General features: G+C 32.7%; 1 protein-coding gene across 1 annotated transcript; it reads right to left on the bottom strand.

The window, feature by feature from the left end:
* Window positions 1–12,641: 12,641 nt before the first annotated feature.
* Window positions 12,642–15,814, bottom strand: LOC108346931 (peroxisome biogenesis protein 16). Its single transcript, XM_017586001.2, has 8 exons — window positions 15,597–15,814; window positions 15,058–15,115; window positions 14,397–14,613; window positions 13,983–14,275; window positions 13,630–13,898; window positions 13,401–13,468; window positions 13,214–13,275; window positions 12,642–13,089 (listed from the first exon to the last, which is right to left on the bottom strand). Exons 1-8 carry the CDS (start codon window positions 15,663–15,665, stop codon window positions 13,028–13,030), a joined length of 1,098 nt encoding a protein of 365 aa, XP_017441490.1. The 5' UTR covers window positions 15,666–15,814; the 3' UTR covers window positions 12,642–13,027.
* Window positions 15,815–15,870: the final 56 nt, after the last annotated feature.

The following is a 15,870-nucleotide window of genomic DNA, read 5'->3' as shown; positions in this document are numbered from 1 at the left end:
CGTCTCATTCAATCGTTCGATAATTCATAACAAGCACGTAATCAAATAACAATTTATCTCGTATCATCCAACAATAATGAATTTATGTGTAGTCTCGACCCAAAAGGTATCAACATAGCCCTCACACATAACTTATCATCCAAAATTAGCTCAAGTGTCACTTCCTACCACTCTTCTAGAGAGTTTCACTGGGCAAGTACATAATGTCATTTCCCATCATTCTTCCAAAGAGCTTTACCGAGCAAGTACACGGTGCCACTTTTCACCACTCTTTTAGAGTGCTTCACCAAGCAAGTACGTGTCCGGTACCGCCACATAAAGTTCACCACTCCTCGTTGCTCTCCTTGAGACCATAATTGGAGTCCCCAATGTCAGCTCTTAAAGCCCCCTAACCTATAAGCGAGATACACATTTCTCATCCGCACTATCACATCACATATACAGGTATCATGTTCACAATAACACATTCTATTTCTTATTATCAAACAACCACATAACTTAAACTCACATCAATACTACATGCATTATAAAAGTCATACCATATCCCCAAACCAACATTCTAATACAATCCATGATCATATTTTAGCTAAAAAGATGTCATCAAACCAATAATTCACCACACATTATTTCACACCCTTGTTTTATAAATTAAATAGCCTTATAGATGTCGGCTATTAGCTTCACCGATCACTTAATGGATATAAACGTTGGTCCTAGAAGTTGCAAAATCAAAATTGAAAGGTAACTTTTTCAGACATTAGGCGTCAGACATAAAAGGGGCTGACGTCAATAAGCTGCGAAAATACTCCAAAAATAGCACAGAAATAGATTGTTTTAGCAATTAGACGTCGCTGATAGTGGGGGCTGACATCAAATGCTCTTTTAAACCCCTAAAACTCCTAACGCCAACCTCACTTTCTTTCATGTTTTTGTTTAGGTTTTTCCTTCATTCACGTTCGTCATTGTTGTTACAAGGTTTTGATTGATTTTCCTCCAATTAATTTATTTTGCACCGATTAACTTTAATTTTCACCGATTAAATTTTGTTTGGACTGATTAATTTTAGCTTATGATTGTTTTGTGTGCAAGTTGACAGATCTCGGCGGTGACATTAAGTGCCTAATCTTCATTGCTTGAAACTCATGGTATATACAATTTTGTGATGTGCTAGAATGATTTTTTGTATTTCAGGTGTGGTAATGTTGTAAAAATAAATTAATTTTTTTAGTAAAAGAAAAACAAAATGGACGTTAGAGTTTAGGAGGGGTCTGGCGTCAAAATTTACGTCTAAGGAAGGGGTTTTAACGTCAAATTGACGTATCTCAATTAGACGTCGGATCTGGATTGGACGTTGAATGTCGAAAATAACAAACATCAAAAACCTTTTTTGAAGTAGTGCATAATGGTATCAACTCAAGGCATTAACCATATAAAGCCACCTGATATATTTAGGTATAAGAATAGGTCTGATATAGTTCGATCAAGGGCAAATGCTTGGCCAAGGTTTGAAACATCTCAGCCAAGGTATGAAACATTTTGGCTAAGGTCTAATACAACTCGACCAAGGTTTGCAACATCTCGACGAAGGTTTGATACAGACCGGCCAATGGCTGATACATCTCGACCAAGGTCTAAAACATCTCAGACAAGGTATGATACATCTCAGCCAAATTCTGAAACATCTTAGCTAAGGTTTGAAACATCTCGGCCAAGCTCTGAAACCTCTCGACCAAGGTCTGAAACCTCTCGGCCGAGGTCCGATACCTCTCAACCGAGGAATGATACATTTATCCTAAGGAAAAATATCAAGACCTAATAATCAACAAGTTTTCTTCCAAAGCATAAAAGAAACCTCTACATACACTCATCCATAAACAAAAATGCATCAATCTTGAAGCAAAACAAATCATCAATCTTAAAATGCTTAATTCACTTCCAGAACACCAAACATGACAACTCAACACCTTATCCTTTTGCCCCATACTTATATATAATAATATAATTATCAAAATACATTTAGGATGAAAAAAAAACAGAACAACCAATATCAAAGGACTTAAACTTCATATATATTTTGGTATATTGAATACCTATTTTAATTCAAATAAATTTTCCATAAACCCTTATCAAAATCACAAGACAACACATATTCAGATAAAATCAAAACACCTAGTTAGCTTCATTTACCTTAATTCACATTACTTTCCTTCCTTGATCAAAAGAACGCCCTTCCTCTACACCCATTAAGTCTTACAAATCTTTCAATAAGAAAAAAATATGCTTATCACACATACTCACGTTTTTGCTTCCCTTTCCAATTGTGCAAAGTTCTTGTCTTAACCTAATTTAATAAGAAGACATGTCTAACTCTAATTCTAGTGTGTCTAGGTTCATCCCTCCAAGACTTCATAAATACACCTTAATTCTGGTTGATCCCTAATTAAATTCTCAATCATATAGTCCATTTACTCTTCATGTTTTTATCAATAACTGAGGAAGTAAATATAAATAAAAAAATCATGAGTAAGATTTGAATCTAAGACCTTACCCTTTGATGGCATAATATCCTCTAAGCTATATGCCTCAAATAAGGTGGAGACTTCCAAATGGGTTGGTGATTGTGAAAGCTTGATGGTGTGAGAATATTGTGAACATATAGTGGGTTTGATGTGGTGAGAGGTTGGTCCTCCTTCAATTTATATGACTCAAGAAAGAGGAGAGGCTATGGTGGTGTTTGAGTGGTATCAAGAGAGGTTGGACCAACTTTTAAGAAAGGGTAGCTAGAGGAAACCTAGATGCGATGCTCTAGTCTTGGTGACCTAAGTTGAGTAGTATGACACAAATTTGGAAGCATAGTAATACTCAATTCAAAGGTGAATTTACATGGAGAGACACTTCTATTTAAAGCCTTAGGTAACCCTAAAGGTATCTCCAAACTGTAGAAACAAAACCTTAATAAAATCCTTTCCATTAGGAGGATGACACATAGCCACTACTAAGGAGAAATTTTCTTCATTAGAAGCATGACACATGGTCACTACTAAGGATAAATATTCTCCATTAGGAGCATGTCGCACATGACAAGAGCATGTGTCTCACAAAAAGAGAGCAACTTGGAGACCACTCTAGCTAATGGGTCATAAGCTTCTAGAAGGTTTACTCTCTAAGTTAAGGATTTTACCCTAGATCCATGTGTCTCCTTAGGGCCCATTTTCTCTAGGTCCAAAATCCTACACTATAACCTGAGACCTAAATACAAAGTCCAAAAGAAACCCTGTATTACTTGGTCCATTATACAAGGTTTAAGATAAACCTAATCTATTGAGAATTCATTAATGACCCATGATGATAACGGTTTGGATCCACCTTCCATAAATGACTTAAATTCTTTTTTAGTATGCTTGGTCATGATTAGTGGCTTGCGATGAAGATGAAGACAAAGACTTTTTTGTTTTTTGCAAATCTGCTTGAGAAGGAAGAATGAGATGATGTGACAGTTCTTGGTTGGTCAATTTTGAAAGTGGAGGATTATGACATGTGACGGCTCCTATTTTGCCAGATTGTGAGTGCTAAGATGAGTCTTTTCTAGCTATAATTTATACATGAACATAGGTTAGCATTAATGCAAGGTGTATGAAAGTTCTTGGAATGGTTTAATTCCAAGTGAGGATTATGATTGTTGGTGTAGGCAATGAAGATGCATATATTTTAATCATGGTGAAGTTTATTGAGTATGATGAGAATATGTATGTTGTAAAGTCCCACACATATCTAAGGATAAGCAAAGAAGTAAATGTTGGTGACTATATAATGAATTCTAAGTCCATGGTGTTTCTTGTTCTAAGTTTAAGACACTTTGAGCTGTTTTTGATTTTTCTTATATCATTGTAATAAAATGTTGTGAGGTGCAGATAAACTCTTGTTCTGAAAAGTATAAGTGTACATAAGATCAATGGTCAAAAGGTTGAGAGTATTTTTTATATGTTGTACAAATTTTTACATAATGTTATTTTCTAATTATTTTTGGATAATTATGGTTTTTTTTCCTTTATTTGAAATTTCTACGTTATATTGTTTATATGTTTCTTTATTTATTTGTTAGTAAGATGATTTTGGAAGTAAAAACGATACCGTTTTTTCCAACACTTATGTGGTTTTCTTTTCTTGTTTATTTTTTCCTTCTTAATTCAATTTTTATTCCATTTTCTAATGTTATTGGACGAAATAATTTTCAATATTAAGATATATTCATATAGGAAACAAATTTGTCTCCATTTTCAACTCTACAATCATATAGTAACATTGATAATTAATTGGATAATAAAATCCAGCAGCATGAACAACGCCCTGTTTGAATGAATAAAAAAAAACTATATTTTGGAGCAAACAAAAAAAAATTCAGAATTTCCGAAAATGACACGAGTGATATAAATACAGCGTTCAGCTCTCATTCTCATAGCTATTATGTGACACGGTTGCTGGTAATTAAGAAGCCTAAAACAAGTCACATTATGGCTGCTAGCTAGGAGTACCATCCTAATTAAATTCAATGCCAAAAATAAACCAAAGTATAATGTTACAAAACTATCTCATCAATTCAATGAATAGAAATAATATATATATATATATATATATATATATATATATATATATATATATAATCTTGTTAAAAGTATAAAATATTCTATATTTATATCTGAATGGAATGATAATCTCATTTCATTTTTTAACAGAGAATCTAATTTCGTTTAAATTATTCTGCATAATTACGAGTTTGTAGATCTATAAATTTGTCTCTATTAATTAAAAAGATGTGAAAGGTCCTTTTATTTATTTATTTATTTGTTTTTCAAATCTAAATTTGAATATCTTATAAAAAAAATAAGATTTTACTCAACTATAACAATTAAAAAAACTTGAAAAAATAATAATTTATTCATTACAAGTAAATGAGGAAGTATATTATGAAAAGCATACACATTCAAAATAGAACACGAGAAAAATTTAAATAAAAACTTATAAAATACGGTATTTGAATAAAAATATTCAGTCATACTTAACACACGAATCATGTTATACAATAAAATATTGAAATAAATGTAAGAAACATTAACTCAAACTTTGACTTACGTGAATTGTGAGTTAGATGGGACGAGTCTATATGAGTTGACAATTTAAATATCCAATTTATCTTTCACTTTTTTACGATCTACTTTTTAATGAACATTCCTAAAATATTTGTAAATTTTTTTATAAATTCCTTATTTGAATTAAGGTAATAATTAGGTTTCTTTCTTAGGTAGAGGTTCAAAATGTTTAATTTTTGTAAATGTCTAATTAATTAATTTTCTTTTAATTATTGTGTTTATTTGATTAAATTTTGCACACGGTAGGAGATCTATTATGGAAGTAGAAGTAGAGACAAGGAGATGTATCGGTAGTGAACCTACGAATAGAAAATATAAACATATTTATATTTGGGCATGGAGGTTTTGGGGGGCCCGGGCAGAAGGCTTTTGGGCCCGGCGGAAGGAGTGTGTGGTGGTGGCGGCGGCAACAGTGAGCGGTGCGCACGCTGAGATGCGAACCATCAGAAGATGGGCCCACAGCCCACACACTTTATCTTGGAAATCACTTTCTCTGCGTTGCCCACTGCCTCTGCACCTACACTGCCCCCAGTGGGACCCACCATCCCCCAATCGAACGGTCCCCCTTCCCCCACGTGGGGCCCACCACCCCCAAGCAAATAGGCCCATGGCCCTTCCTGGTTTGTTTGCCCCTGCCCCCCTCTCACTCTGAAAGTGGACCACAATGGAAGAAAAAATAGTGGTGGCCCCTATGTGGGACCCACCATTCTCACACCTCCCTCACCCTTATCATGGGACCCTCTCTAGTGCCAATTTGGGTATTCACCAACACCCATGCTTCTTCCTTTTCTACCTTTTTAATATAAAAAACTTTATTAACATTTAAACATATCTCAAACTACAAATATCTCTCAATCAATTTTTCTTTTATAATTTTACTATACATCACTTTAATGAATTTAAATTTATTTTTTACTGTAGTATTACAGTTTATTCAAATCAACATTTTATTTTATAAATCAGCTTTAAGAAAATAAATAAATTGAAATTTACTTTTTAGTATAATATTAAATTTTATTCTAATATTACATAATCTTATTTTATAAATCATTTTTACGAAAATGGATGGAATTTAAATTTATTTTTTAATATAATATTATAATTTATCTTAATATATTACTTATCATATCATTATCTAATCAATCATTCATATCATTATATCGTTATTGAATCATTCATAAAATAATAAGAATAATTTTTGTTTTACCCATCAAATTTATGAAAATGAATTAGATTTAGACTTATTCTCTAATAAAATTAGTCAATTAATTTTTTACAATTGAAGAGATTTTACATTTTTTAAATTTCAAGATTAAAAATATTAAATAAGAATGAGAAAATAAAAAAAAAAGTTTTAGTTCCTATAATTGAGTGCAAACTCTTCTATTGGGTTCTGGATGAGGAGGTGGGTCCTATGGTGTAGGGCACTGTCTCTGAGTTCTGAGTTTGTAATTTCTCACAAGTGTTTTTATATTTATAATTTTGGTGATGGTTTATTATGGTAGCAAGTTTTGGGTACTGGAAATGACGTAAGAGTGTGTTAATTTAGGTTGTGTTTATTTATTGTGAATGGTGGGAGGAACTATTCCATTGGATGAGAATGGGGTTTTCTCATTTGTTTAAGATTGGGGGCCCTTCTTAGCTTCATCCATCATGCTTCTTCGACAATGCTCATTGCTCACTCATCAATGCCCATCACACCAACATCAATACTATCTCCTTTTTTCTTTCTTTTATTCATCTTTTCCAAATACTTCTCTTTTTAAGATAATTCAACAGCCTTGTAAAACTTAAATAATGTAATTTAAATATATTTTTTTCTCAATATAAAATATAACGTTGTTAAGTTAAAATAAAGTGTTGAACCCATATGTCAAAATTTTTATTTATAAATAAACTTTAATTTTACTTATAAATTTAAAAATTATATACATATTTAAATTTTAAAGAGGGTTAAATATGTTTTTGTTAATTTTAATCCAAGGTTAAAGATGTTTTTTTTTTCATTTTTAGTAAAAATTAAAATTAATCTTTTTTTGAAATTAACGTGAGAATTTAATCTTTTTAACTAAATTTTGTTAAATTCATTTAATGTTTTAAAAACATTTTATGATAACATTTGAGTTATTAATACTATTTAACATATTTTTTTAATGTTAGTTTTATTATAACATTTAAGTTATTAATACGATTTGATATATTTTTTCTTTGATGTTAGTTGAGAAATATTTGAAACTTCAAATAAACTTAATAAAATTGAATTAAAAAGACTAAATCTTTATATTTCTAAAATTAAGAGACTAAATTGGATTAAAATTTTGAAGATAAATTAATTTTAATTTTTACTTAATGTAACAAAAACATTTTAACGGTTTTAAATAAATTATCTTTATAATATTTATATTTAAAATGAATTATTACTATCTCAATCTTTCAAATTAAAAAAATATTTTATTTATATAGAGCATATTATTTTGAGATATACCGGAAAAAAATCTTATTACACTTATTTTAATATGAACTTAAAATTTTAATTGATTATGGCTTGTATAGTTATTTTTAGGGTTCAAAACACATTAATATTGAGATTAGGTAGGAAAAAGATTTTCGCTCCTTCTCTTAATCAAACTATTTTTTTCTAAATTCTGTTTTTTCTGCTTTTATTTAATCTTTTTAAACATTGATACACTGTTTTAAACCAATGAAAGCTATATCAATTATTATTAAATTCCATGCCTTCATATCTAACTGTAGATTTAACTCATTAAACTGATAATGGTGAAAAAAAAAGAATTTATATTTGTTAATGGAACAATCTATGCCTTGTAGGTGTGTGGGGGCATGTGTGAAGTTATTAAAATCTCTTTAAATTTCAATCAATAAGTATGAGTATGTATTTTCATACTTTAAGTGTGGTCCCTACTTTAGAAATTAAGGAAAATGGTAATACAGATACATTAATATCTTATATTTAATGATAACTTAAATGCATAATTAAAAATGTATGCTATATTTGACATTTTATGTTTGGTATAATGATTGAATATGGATGATGATAACTAAGAATTTCACCCATTGAACGAGTACGGGGTGAATTTGATATTACACATTTATTGCATTTTTTAGTTTTAAGAATGTACCAACTTTGAATATTTTTAAAAGAATTTTTTTTTTCTAGAATGAAATTACCTTTCCACAAAAAATTAATTAACAATCAAAACTTTCTATTAATAGTTTTTTATTATTGATTTTTTTGGTAAACAGTGTTTTTTATTTTCATTACATATAGTGAATTCAATTTTTAAACGAGGTTTCATATTGGGCTAATTTGACCTCCTTGGGCCAACCCATTAATCAAAGGCTTCTATCCCGCACCTCCATAATTTTTAAAATGACCATTTATATTTCCATATTACTTGTTTTGAAAATATTCCAAAAACTAGTGTTTTGAAAATTTTCACTTTTGAAATAAGATTTTTTCGGGGGTAGGTCAAGTATCTTCACATAACACACTTTCACACATTACTCCACATATGTTTAAGTAAATGTATATGTCTTTTAGTCAAAATTCTTCCTTGCCAACACTCCAAATTGCTTGGAGTACTTGTCAAAAGTTATCTGATGCTTAAGTAAATAATTAGTTCGAACAATAATTAGTAAAGTCTTAAATTCATAATAAATGTGATCATTTACCTCTTATCTTTGAACTCTATTTATAGTTTTGAGATGTGCCTATAACTAATAAACCCTAATCACGACCAAATCCTGACCCATTATCTACTAATTAACACTTACTTTTAATTTTGATTTGTAACAATTCTTTAAAAATGTTTAATGTTAAGGGTGTGATCTCTACTCACTTCTAGTCGCTCGATACTTATATTATTTGTCTGAATTTCATAAGTTTAGATATAAGTCACTAGTCATTCATTCTTAATGACCTTTTCTGTTTGGTTATAATTATGTAACTGTCTGGCTATACAATACAAAAATATTTAGATCAATATTTATAAAATATAGAAAATGTATTTCAAAAAACGAGTCTTTAAAAATGGGATTTCATGAGTAAACTTTCCATAACATATGAGAAGCTCTTAAAAACATGATATGCATTTTGGAACAAGATTTCCGAAACATGTGATATTATCTATTGAATGAGCTTTCCATAATAAACTTCCCACCAGACTCTCCGTTTTAATTTCTGTCTTCTTCTTTTTCGTGTAGCAGCTATGAAAATACAACAAGGGTCGCCTGGTGCAACAGGAGAGGATATAATAGTCTTTTTACTTTATTATGAGGGTGTATATAGTAATCGGGGATGGAGGAAGAAAAAGTCCTAATCCAACTCAAATAATAAACTGAAATTTCTCTCGGCAGCCTATACTTTCTTTTTGCACCTCCATAGGTGTTCAAAAATCCAAAGTGCCTATAGTGGAAAGCATTTCAAATTTGTAAAATTTAGAAATTTATCCTAGATTATACAAAATGAAATTAAAAATATATTCTGAATTATATAGTCCATTTTTTTTTATAAATTATACAATCTAAAATATATTTAGATTAAAAATAATGTATTTAAGCTCAAACAATTTGGAAAGATATTTTAGATTGTACAATACATATATTACACAATCCAAAATTGCATTTTAGATTGTTTAATACGTGATCCAAGAATACATTTTAAATTGTTTAGTTTAAAATATATTTTCAGATTTGAAGAATTGTGCTACCCGAAATATGCTTCTATACTCCATATTCTTAAAATCTAAAACATGACAATGTGGACTTTTCCAATACTCTTTATAGATGTGCATTGAAAAGATCATGGATGGAGAAAGAAATGCATTGAAAAAGAAATCAAGGTGGAGATATTTTTCATAGAAATCGATTACTAATATCTCAAAATAAAGTCACAATTGAAGCTTTGGAAATTCTCATTACCAATACTAGGTATAAAGGGGAAAGAGAAAACATTCTAAAACCTAAATCTTATTCATTGTTATCCTGTAATTGAAACAGAAGAATCAATAATTAATATAATCTTTATCATTGAAGCCATATTTCAACAAAAATTTCCTTATAAGGAAAATATGTAAAAGGAAATAAATGTCTTCATAAGATAGGTTAGTTTGTACGGGTCTATAAAAAAGAAATTCATATTAGCTTCTCTAAAACCAGATACTAAACTTCTGTAATATATATATATATATAGGCGGATTTCACTGAACATTCTATTTGTATTTTATTAACGTTTTCTTGCTCCTAACCACTCTTATCGATCCGGCCTCTTCTGCTAAATCACCCAACCTTTCTAACTCGTTGTCTTAAGAACTCCGCACTTTCCGCGGGCATTTGTACACCAGTGGTTGAGTCTCAAAATCCTTTTCTTCTCGGCAAGATGTCCAATTTAGGCGATTGCGATACACAATAGAAGTCATTAGCGATAGTCGACTACGTAGGCGCTTAGAGAGAGTAAGAGGTCCCAGAATCAGAGGTAGTAGCAGTAAGACTTTACATCAACGGGTTCTATCCCGATCAGCTTTCGGTTAAGTAATCTTTAACTATTCATTCTATTTCGTTTGTCAACCGCTCATGCTTTGTATCGGAACGGATTTCTTTCTACTTTGTTCTCTGGGCTCTGATAATTGGTATGATAACCAGTAAAGGGAGGGGGAACATAGTTATCTTAGTCAGAGCACCCTCAACCCTAACAGCAATATCAAAGAATATTACCAAAAAGGCCTTCTCACGAGCTGGATTCGAACCAGCACCCCTGGGAAAAGGACACACATACCCAGTCGAACTACCTTTCATTCTGATCGTGACTTTGTTTTACCGGTTCGCCCTCTACCTAAAATCAGATTAACGAAGACTACATCCGGGTGGGTTCTTTTCCCCCAAAGTCCGTCGGGCCGACGAACTTGGGGAGGGAGGGAAAGGTAAAGCTGGCGGAGACCCCAGCTTAGAGTAACTGCCCGAGAAGGTCAGTGAGGTTCCAACCGTAGTGAACTGAAAGATCTTTCTGAAAGTTGACTACAGTTGGAAGAAGATAGGCGGGAGTGAGCCGAGCGAGAGCACAGCAAATTCCAGTGGTGGGCTGTCGGTCTGGTCCCATTTTAGACATAGTTAGAAGAGTAGCAATGCTAGATTAAGAAGGAAGAAAGCCATAACTCTGTCCTAAGCATTGAGCTTACGCGAAGCAAGCTGCGAAAAAGACTGATTGGGTAGCCTTTTCCATGCCAAGCCAGCACATGGGCCGGATTGGTAATCGAATTCCTCAGACCAAGAGGCTTGGACTATGAGCCCGCTTAGCAAACGGGTGAGTATTCGCTCCTCTTTCAGAACTTCGGTTGTCCGCCTCGTCGAATGGGATGCAGGAGAGGGTCAAGATTGAGTCTCAAACTGAGGGATGCGGAGTCCTGGAGATAGGACGGACGTGCTTGATCCTAGCAGTTCCCACATGGGTCCCATGGCGGAGGGCCTGACGAACTTGCTTCTTAGTTGCTTTCCCACTCCGCTTGCTATTAAGTCAAGATAGCGAGGAAAGAGAGAAAGTCAGTCTTATTATCATTCGTGACCCCTGGTATTGGGCCCTAGACTAAACTAATAAGGCACTACTAAGAAGAGTAATATATAGGAATCTAATTTCACTAAATGAAGGGGAGAAGCGATGGAATTGATTACTAAGCGAGCGAAGGAAGAAAATGTGAGCGAAGCAAATCGAATTCTATTACGTAAGCTTTTTCATCGTAATTCTTACAGCTTTTGAATCGCATTGCAAATATTGAACAAGACTGGTTGCTCAACGAAAAAAGGCTCAACACATGCCTCCTCTTGGAGAAGCTCTCTTAGATCTTGCTCAACCATATCCAAAATTTTGAGTTCTTCCCGGTCTCTTTCCGCCAGTTTCGAATTCGATTCTAAGGAAAAACCTAAGAAGACTCATTCTAATACTTGAGTTCAAGCTACTACTTCGAAGTAAGCCTATGGGTATGGGTTGTTTCGAAGCTTAGTAGCTAAAGCGTACTGAAGTGTATATATATATATATATATATATATATATATATATATAGAATATCACTGCACAATGTTATGAGAGGGAATGCAATACAATTGTGAACAATTTCATGACACTTAACACCATAGACGTTTTGTTCATTCAAATATGAAAGTATTAAACACTATAACTGAATTTTTTTGTGAACCAAACAACTATAGTATTACAAAAACATTGAATAGTTTACAGTAACTTCCAACCATAAGATACGTAATGTTGATGCACAGGAATTGATAGAAACTAAAATGTATAAGAAAAAGAATGTTACAAGATGAAGCTGATAAGATACGTTATTTTGGCCAGCATTGCTGCTTCAGGTGGTTATTCATTTATCTTTAGTGATAAAAAGGAGAAATTTAACATACATTTGTCCACACATGGATGCTGATGGCAGATAAGCTTAAAACTTAACAAGTTTTAATATAATACAGTTTTCCGAGTTCAAGAATCAGATTAACTAGAGAATTGATGCTCAGAACTACAAGTGTAATCTGTCTCACCAACCTATGCTGTGTATAGGAGTAGAACAAAATCTCCCAAGGAAACATTCCAGCTTATACAGGGTTATTGATAGTGAAACCATCCTTGCAAACAACTTGTCCCACAAACGGGTTGCAGCCTAACACATTCTATGTGTGGGATTGTCTAGCAAGAGAAATGTTCAAGCCTGCATGGTTTGTTATTTTTCAATCATAGCAGTAGCTGGTTTGATATCTCTTCATCATTTGAAAGATCTGTAACAGGATATGGCATGGAAGAAGAGTAAGAATATCTATCTTTCCAAAATCTTGGAGGGCAATTAGGTGTTCGTTCCGGACTTATATCACGATCCTGACATGTAAGTGTATCGTGTTTGAGCTCCAATCATAAGCTCAACAAGTTTTGCTGTAACATACATTCGGAAAACAGATCAAATACTCAAAGAGTCAACCAAGCTGAGATGAAGATGACAAGCAAGTAAGACAATAAAAGGTAAAACTAGGGAAACAAAAAAAAGTATGAAGCAAACCTGTAAGAAAACCTATCACAGGAATAGGTTCCAAAGTTTTCTCCGTGCTTTCAAGTCTTTGCCTAAAACATTATAAATATTTATTATCAATTTTTCTCCAACTTACAAGTAGCAAGTTGCAAATCGTAAGGTATTACAAATGTGAAAGGATGGGAAAAAATGAGAATAAAATGTAAATCATTGCTACCTAGTGTACTTGCTGAAAAATGGATCTCTCATTAGGTAAAGAACAAACAGCAGCTTTCGTCGTTTAACCTGAAGCAAAACTATTTAAGCATTAACCCTTTAGAGGGTGGAACATTACAAGGATCCAAGGGTTCAGAACGCAGAATTAACAGCCAAGATTCGATACAGAAGACTATTTAAGCTCAGTGCATCTTATATGGTAAAGATTTTCAGTCTAGAGAAACACAAACCTCATCCTTTTCTGGAGCAGACAGATGAAACACTTGCTCCTTCCCACCAACCACTGATGATGTAACAAGTGAAAGAAAACTGTTTCCTATGCAATCAATAGCCAGCGAAAAGAACCAAGGGGTCCATGACCGAATACCATATTTTCGAATAAATAAAACATAAACCAGTGGTCTGCTTATAAATAGAACCTCTCCAATAAAAAGCAGAGTCCCACGCAGACCCCTTTCTGACAGTATGGTGAAAAGTGTAGGCCTATCTACTCTTGAAGCTGAAAGAAACAAATGTAAGTTGAATATCTGATGCATTACAATCAATTACACTAATGCTAGAAATGTTTTTATAAACAAATTACTTGTAAGCTCCATAGTTTGTTGTTGGTGTTGAACTCGGTGTAATCTCACTGGATCTGATACCTTGGCATTTTCTCCAAATCTAACCAAAGCAGATAGTGCTCTTCCTTCAAGATTCATTGGGTTTGCACCAAGATTATTTTTCATATAACCAGGTCTATGATGAACATCGGGTTTTAAGCCTATATGTTGTGAAGTAAAACTATCTGAATGCTCCTCATCGTTAGGTGTTTCACCTCCTTGTAGCAGCATCTTATATCCACTCTTACGAAATAAAGATAACCGAAACAGTACCCTGATTTATAGTGACACAAGATAATAAGAAAGATGGGTCATGGGCAACATATATAAGAAATATAACAATAGACAGAGGATATTAGGAAGGGCCATACACTAAATTACATTATTCTGCTTACTTGGTTGCTTCAGTAACAGCAAGGAAATTCCATTTCCTATCATCACCATAGTAATGTTGTGCCACAACTTCAACTAATGTTTCCAAATCCTTTAATGCAGATAACCATAATGGATAAGGAAATGAATAAGGCGTAACAGAGCCTGAAATATTTTGCTTAGGAGCAGTATCAATTATGTGTTCATTGAGAGCTGTGATGATACCCAGAACGGTTGTTACTGCAAGAAATCATATATCTTCTCAATAAGGTACTAATCTCTATATCATAGCCAAATAAAGTAGAAGACGTTAAATTTAAAAAATAGATAAGATAATTAGAAGACGTTAAATTTAAAAAATAGATAAGATAATTAGAAGACGTTAAATTTAAAAAATAGATAAGATAATTAGAAGACGTTAAATTTAAAGAAAATATAACTAGACTAGAAGAAAGTAACATGAACTTTGAAATCGCAACTAGAATTTAGTTAGTTAATAGCAGCAATTTGCAATACGGATATGTAACAGGTAAACTAAGTTTAGGGATGCACACGGCTTTGTAAAGTAAATTCATTTTTTTTGCCGGTTATCACCTTCGAGATCAACATGAACAGATAACTGGACGTCTAAGCTTCTAATGAAACTAAAAAGAAGTAGCAAAAAGTTACGAAAATTCACAAAACCTGCTTCTGGTCCAATCTCTGATTCAGAAAACCGTTCCGGAAGAAGCCATGTCAGTCCCTGTCCACATTTTCAACTCCTCAATAAACAAACTATGCTTCAACATAATGCCTTCATAGACTTGAACAAACACAAAACAACAATCACAGCAAAACAGGCTGCTTCATTTATTTTCTAAAACCACTGACTAAATATATTTTCAGTCGTAATTACAAAATCCCAATTTTTTTCAATTTTACTAACGAAACAACCAAATCATGATCATCGGTGAAAAAAGCAAAACAAAATAGCACCAGATGCAACAGCAATAGCCATATTATAAATAAACCGACGAAATTCATATCAGAATAACCATTTTCCCCAAAATTTTGTGTGCAGTTACAATTGCCAAGCCACAATTAATGAGAAGTATCAAACAACACAGAAGTATGACCTAAGTTAAAAATTCACTTTGGCTCATGAAATTTTAACAACGGAATGATTACATTTAATTTAACGAAAAAAAATATTGTAAAAATGTTAATCCAAAAGGTAAACTTACATTGGCCAAAGACTCCAAGGAGTGCACAAACTCTTTGTTCTGCCTCACCCATTTCTTGTAAGCCTCCATAGCTTCAAAGACTCAACGAAAATATACAAAAGCAGAAATCCAAACCTCGCTGGCAAAATCAGAAGGAATTGGAAGAGACCCAGTTGGTCAAGATTTAATCTTTCGACACAAGTTGCTTGTAATGAAGATGGATTTCAAAAATTTCAATACGAGAAAAGGAGGAGCACATGGGGATATGATCACGTGTCATGTTCTGGGGAATGGA

The sequence above is a fragment of the Vigna angularis genome, chromosome 9 (assembly GCF_016808095.1).
Source record: "Vigna angularis cultivar LongXiaoDou No.4 chromosome 9, ASM1680809v1, whole genome shotgun sequence".
NCBI lineage: Eukaryota > Viridiplantae > Streptophyta > Magnoliopsida > Fabales > Fabaceae > Vigna > Vigna angularis.
This window is presented reverse-complemented; position numbering and strand designations above follow the sequence as displayed.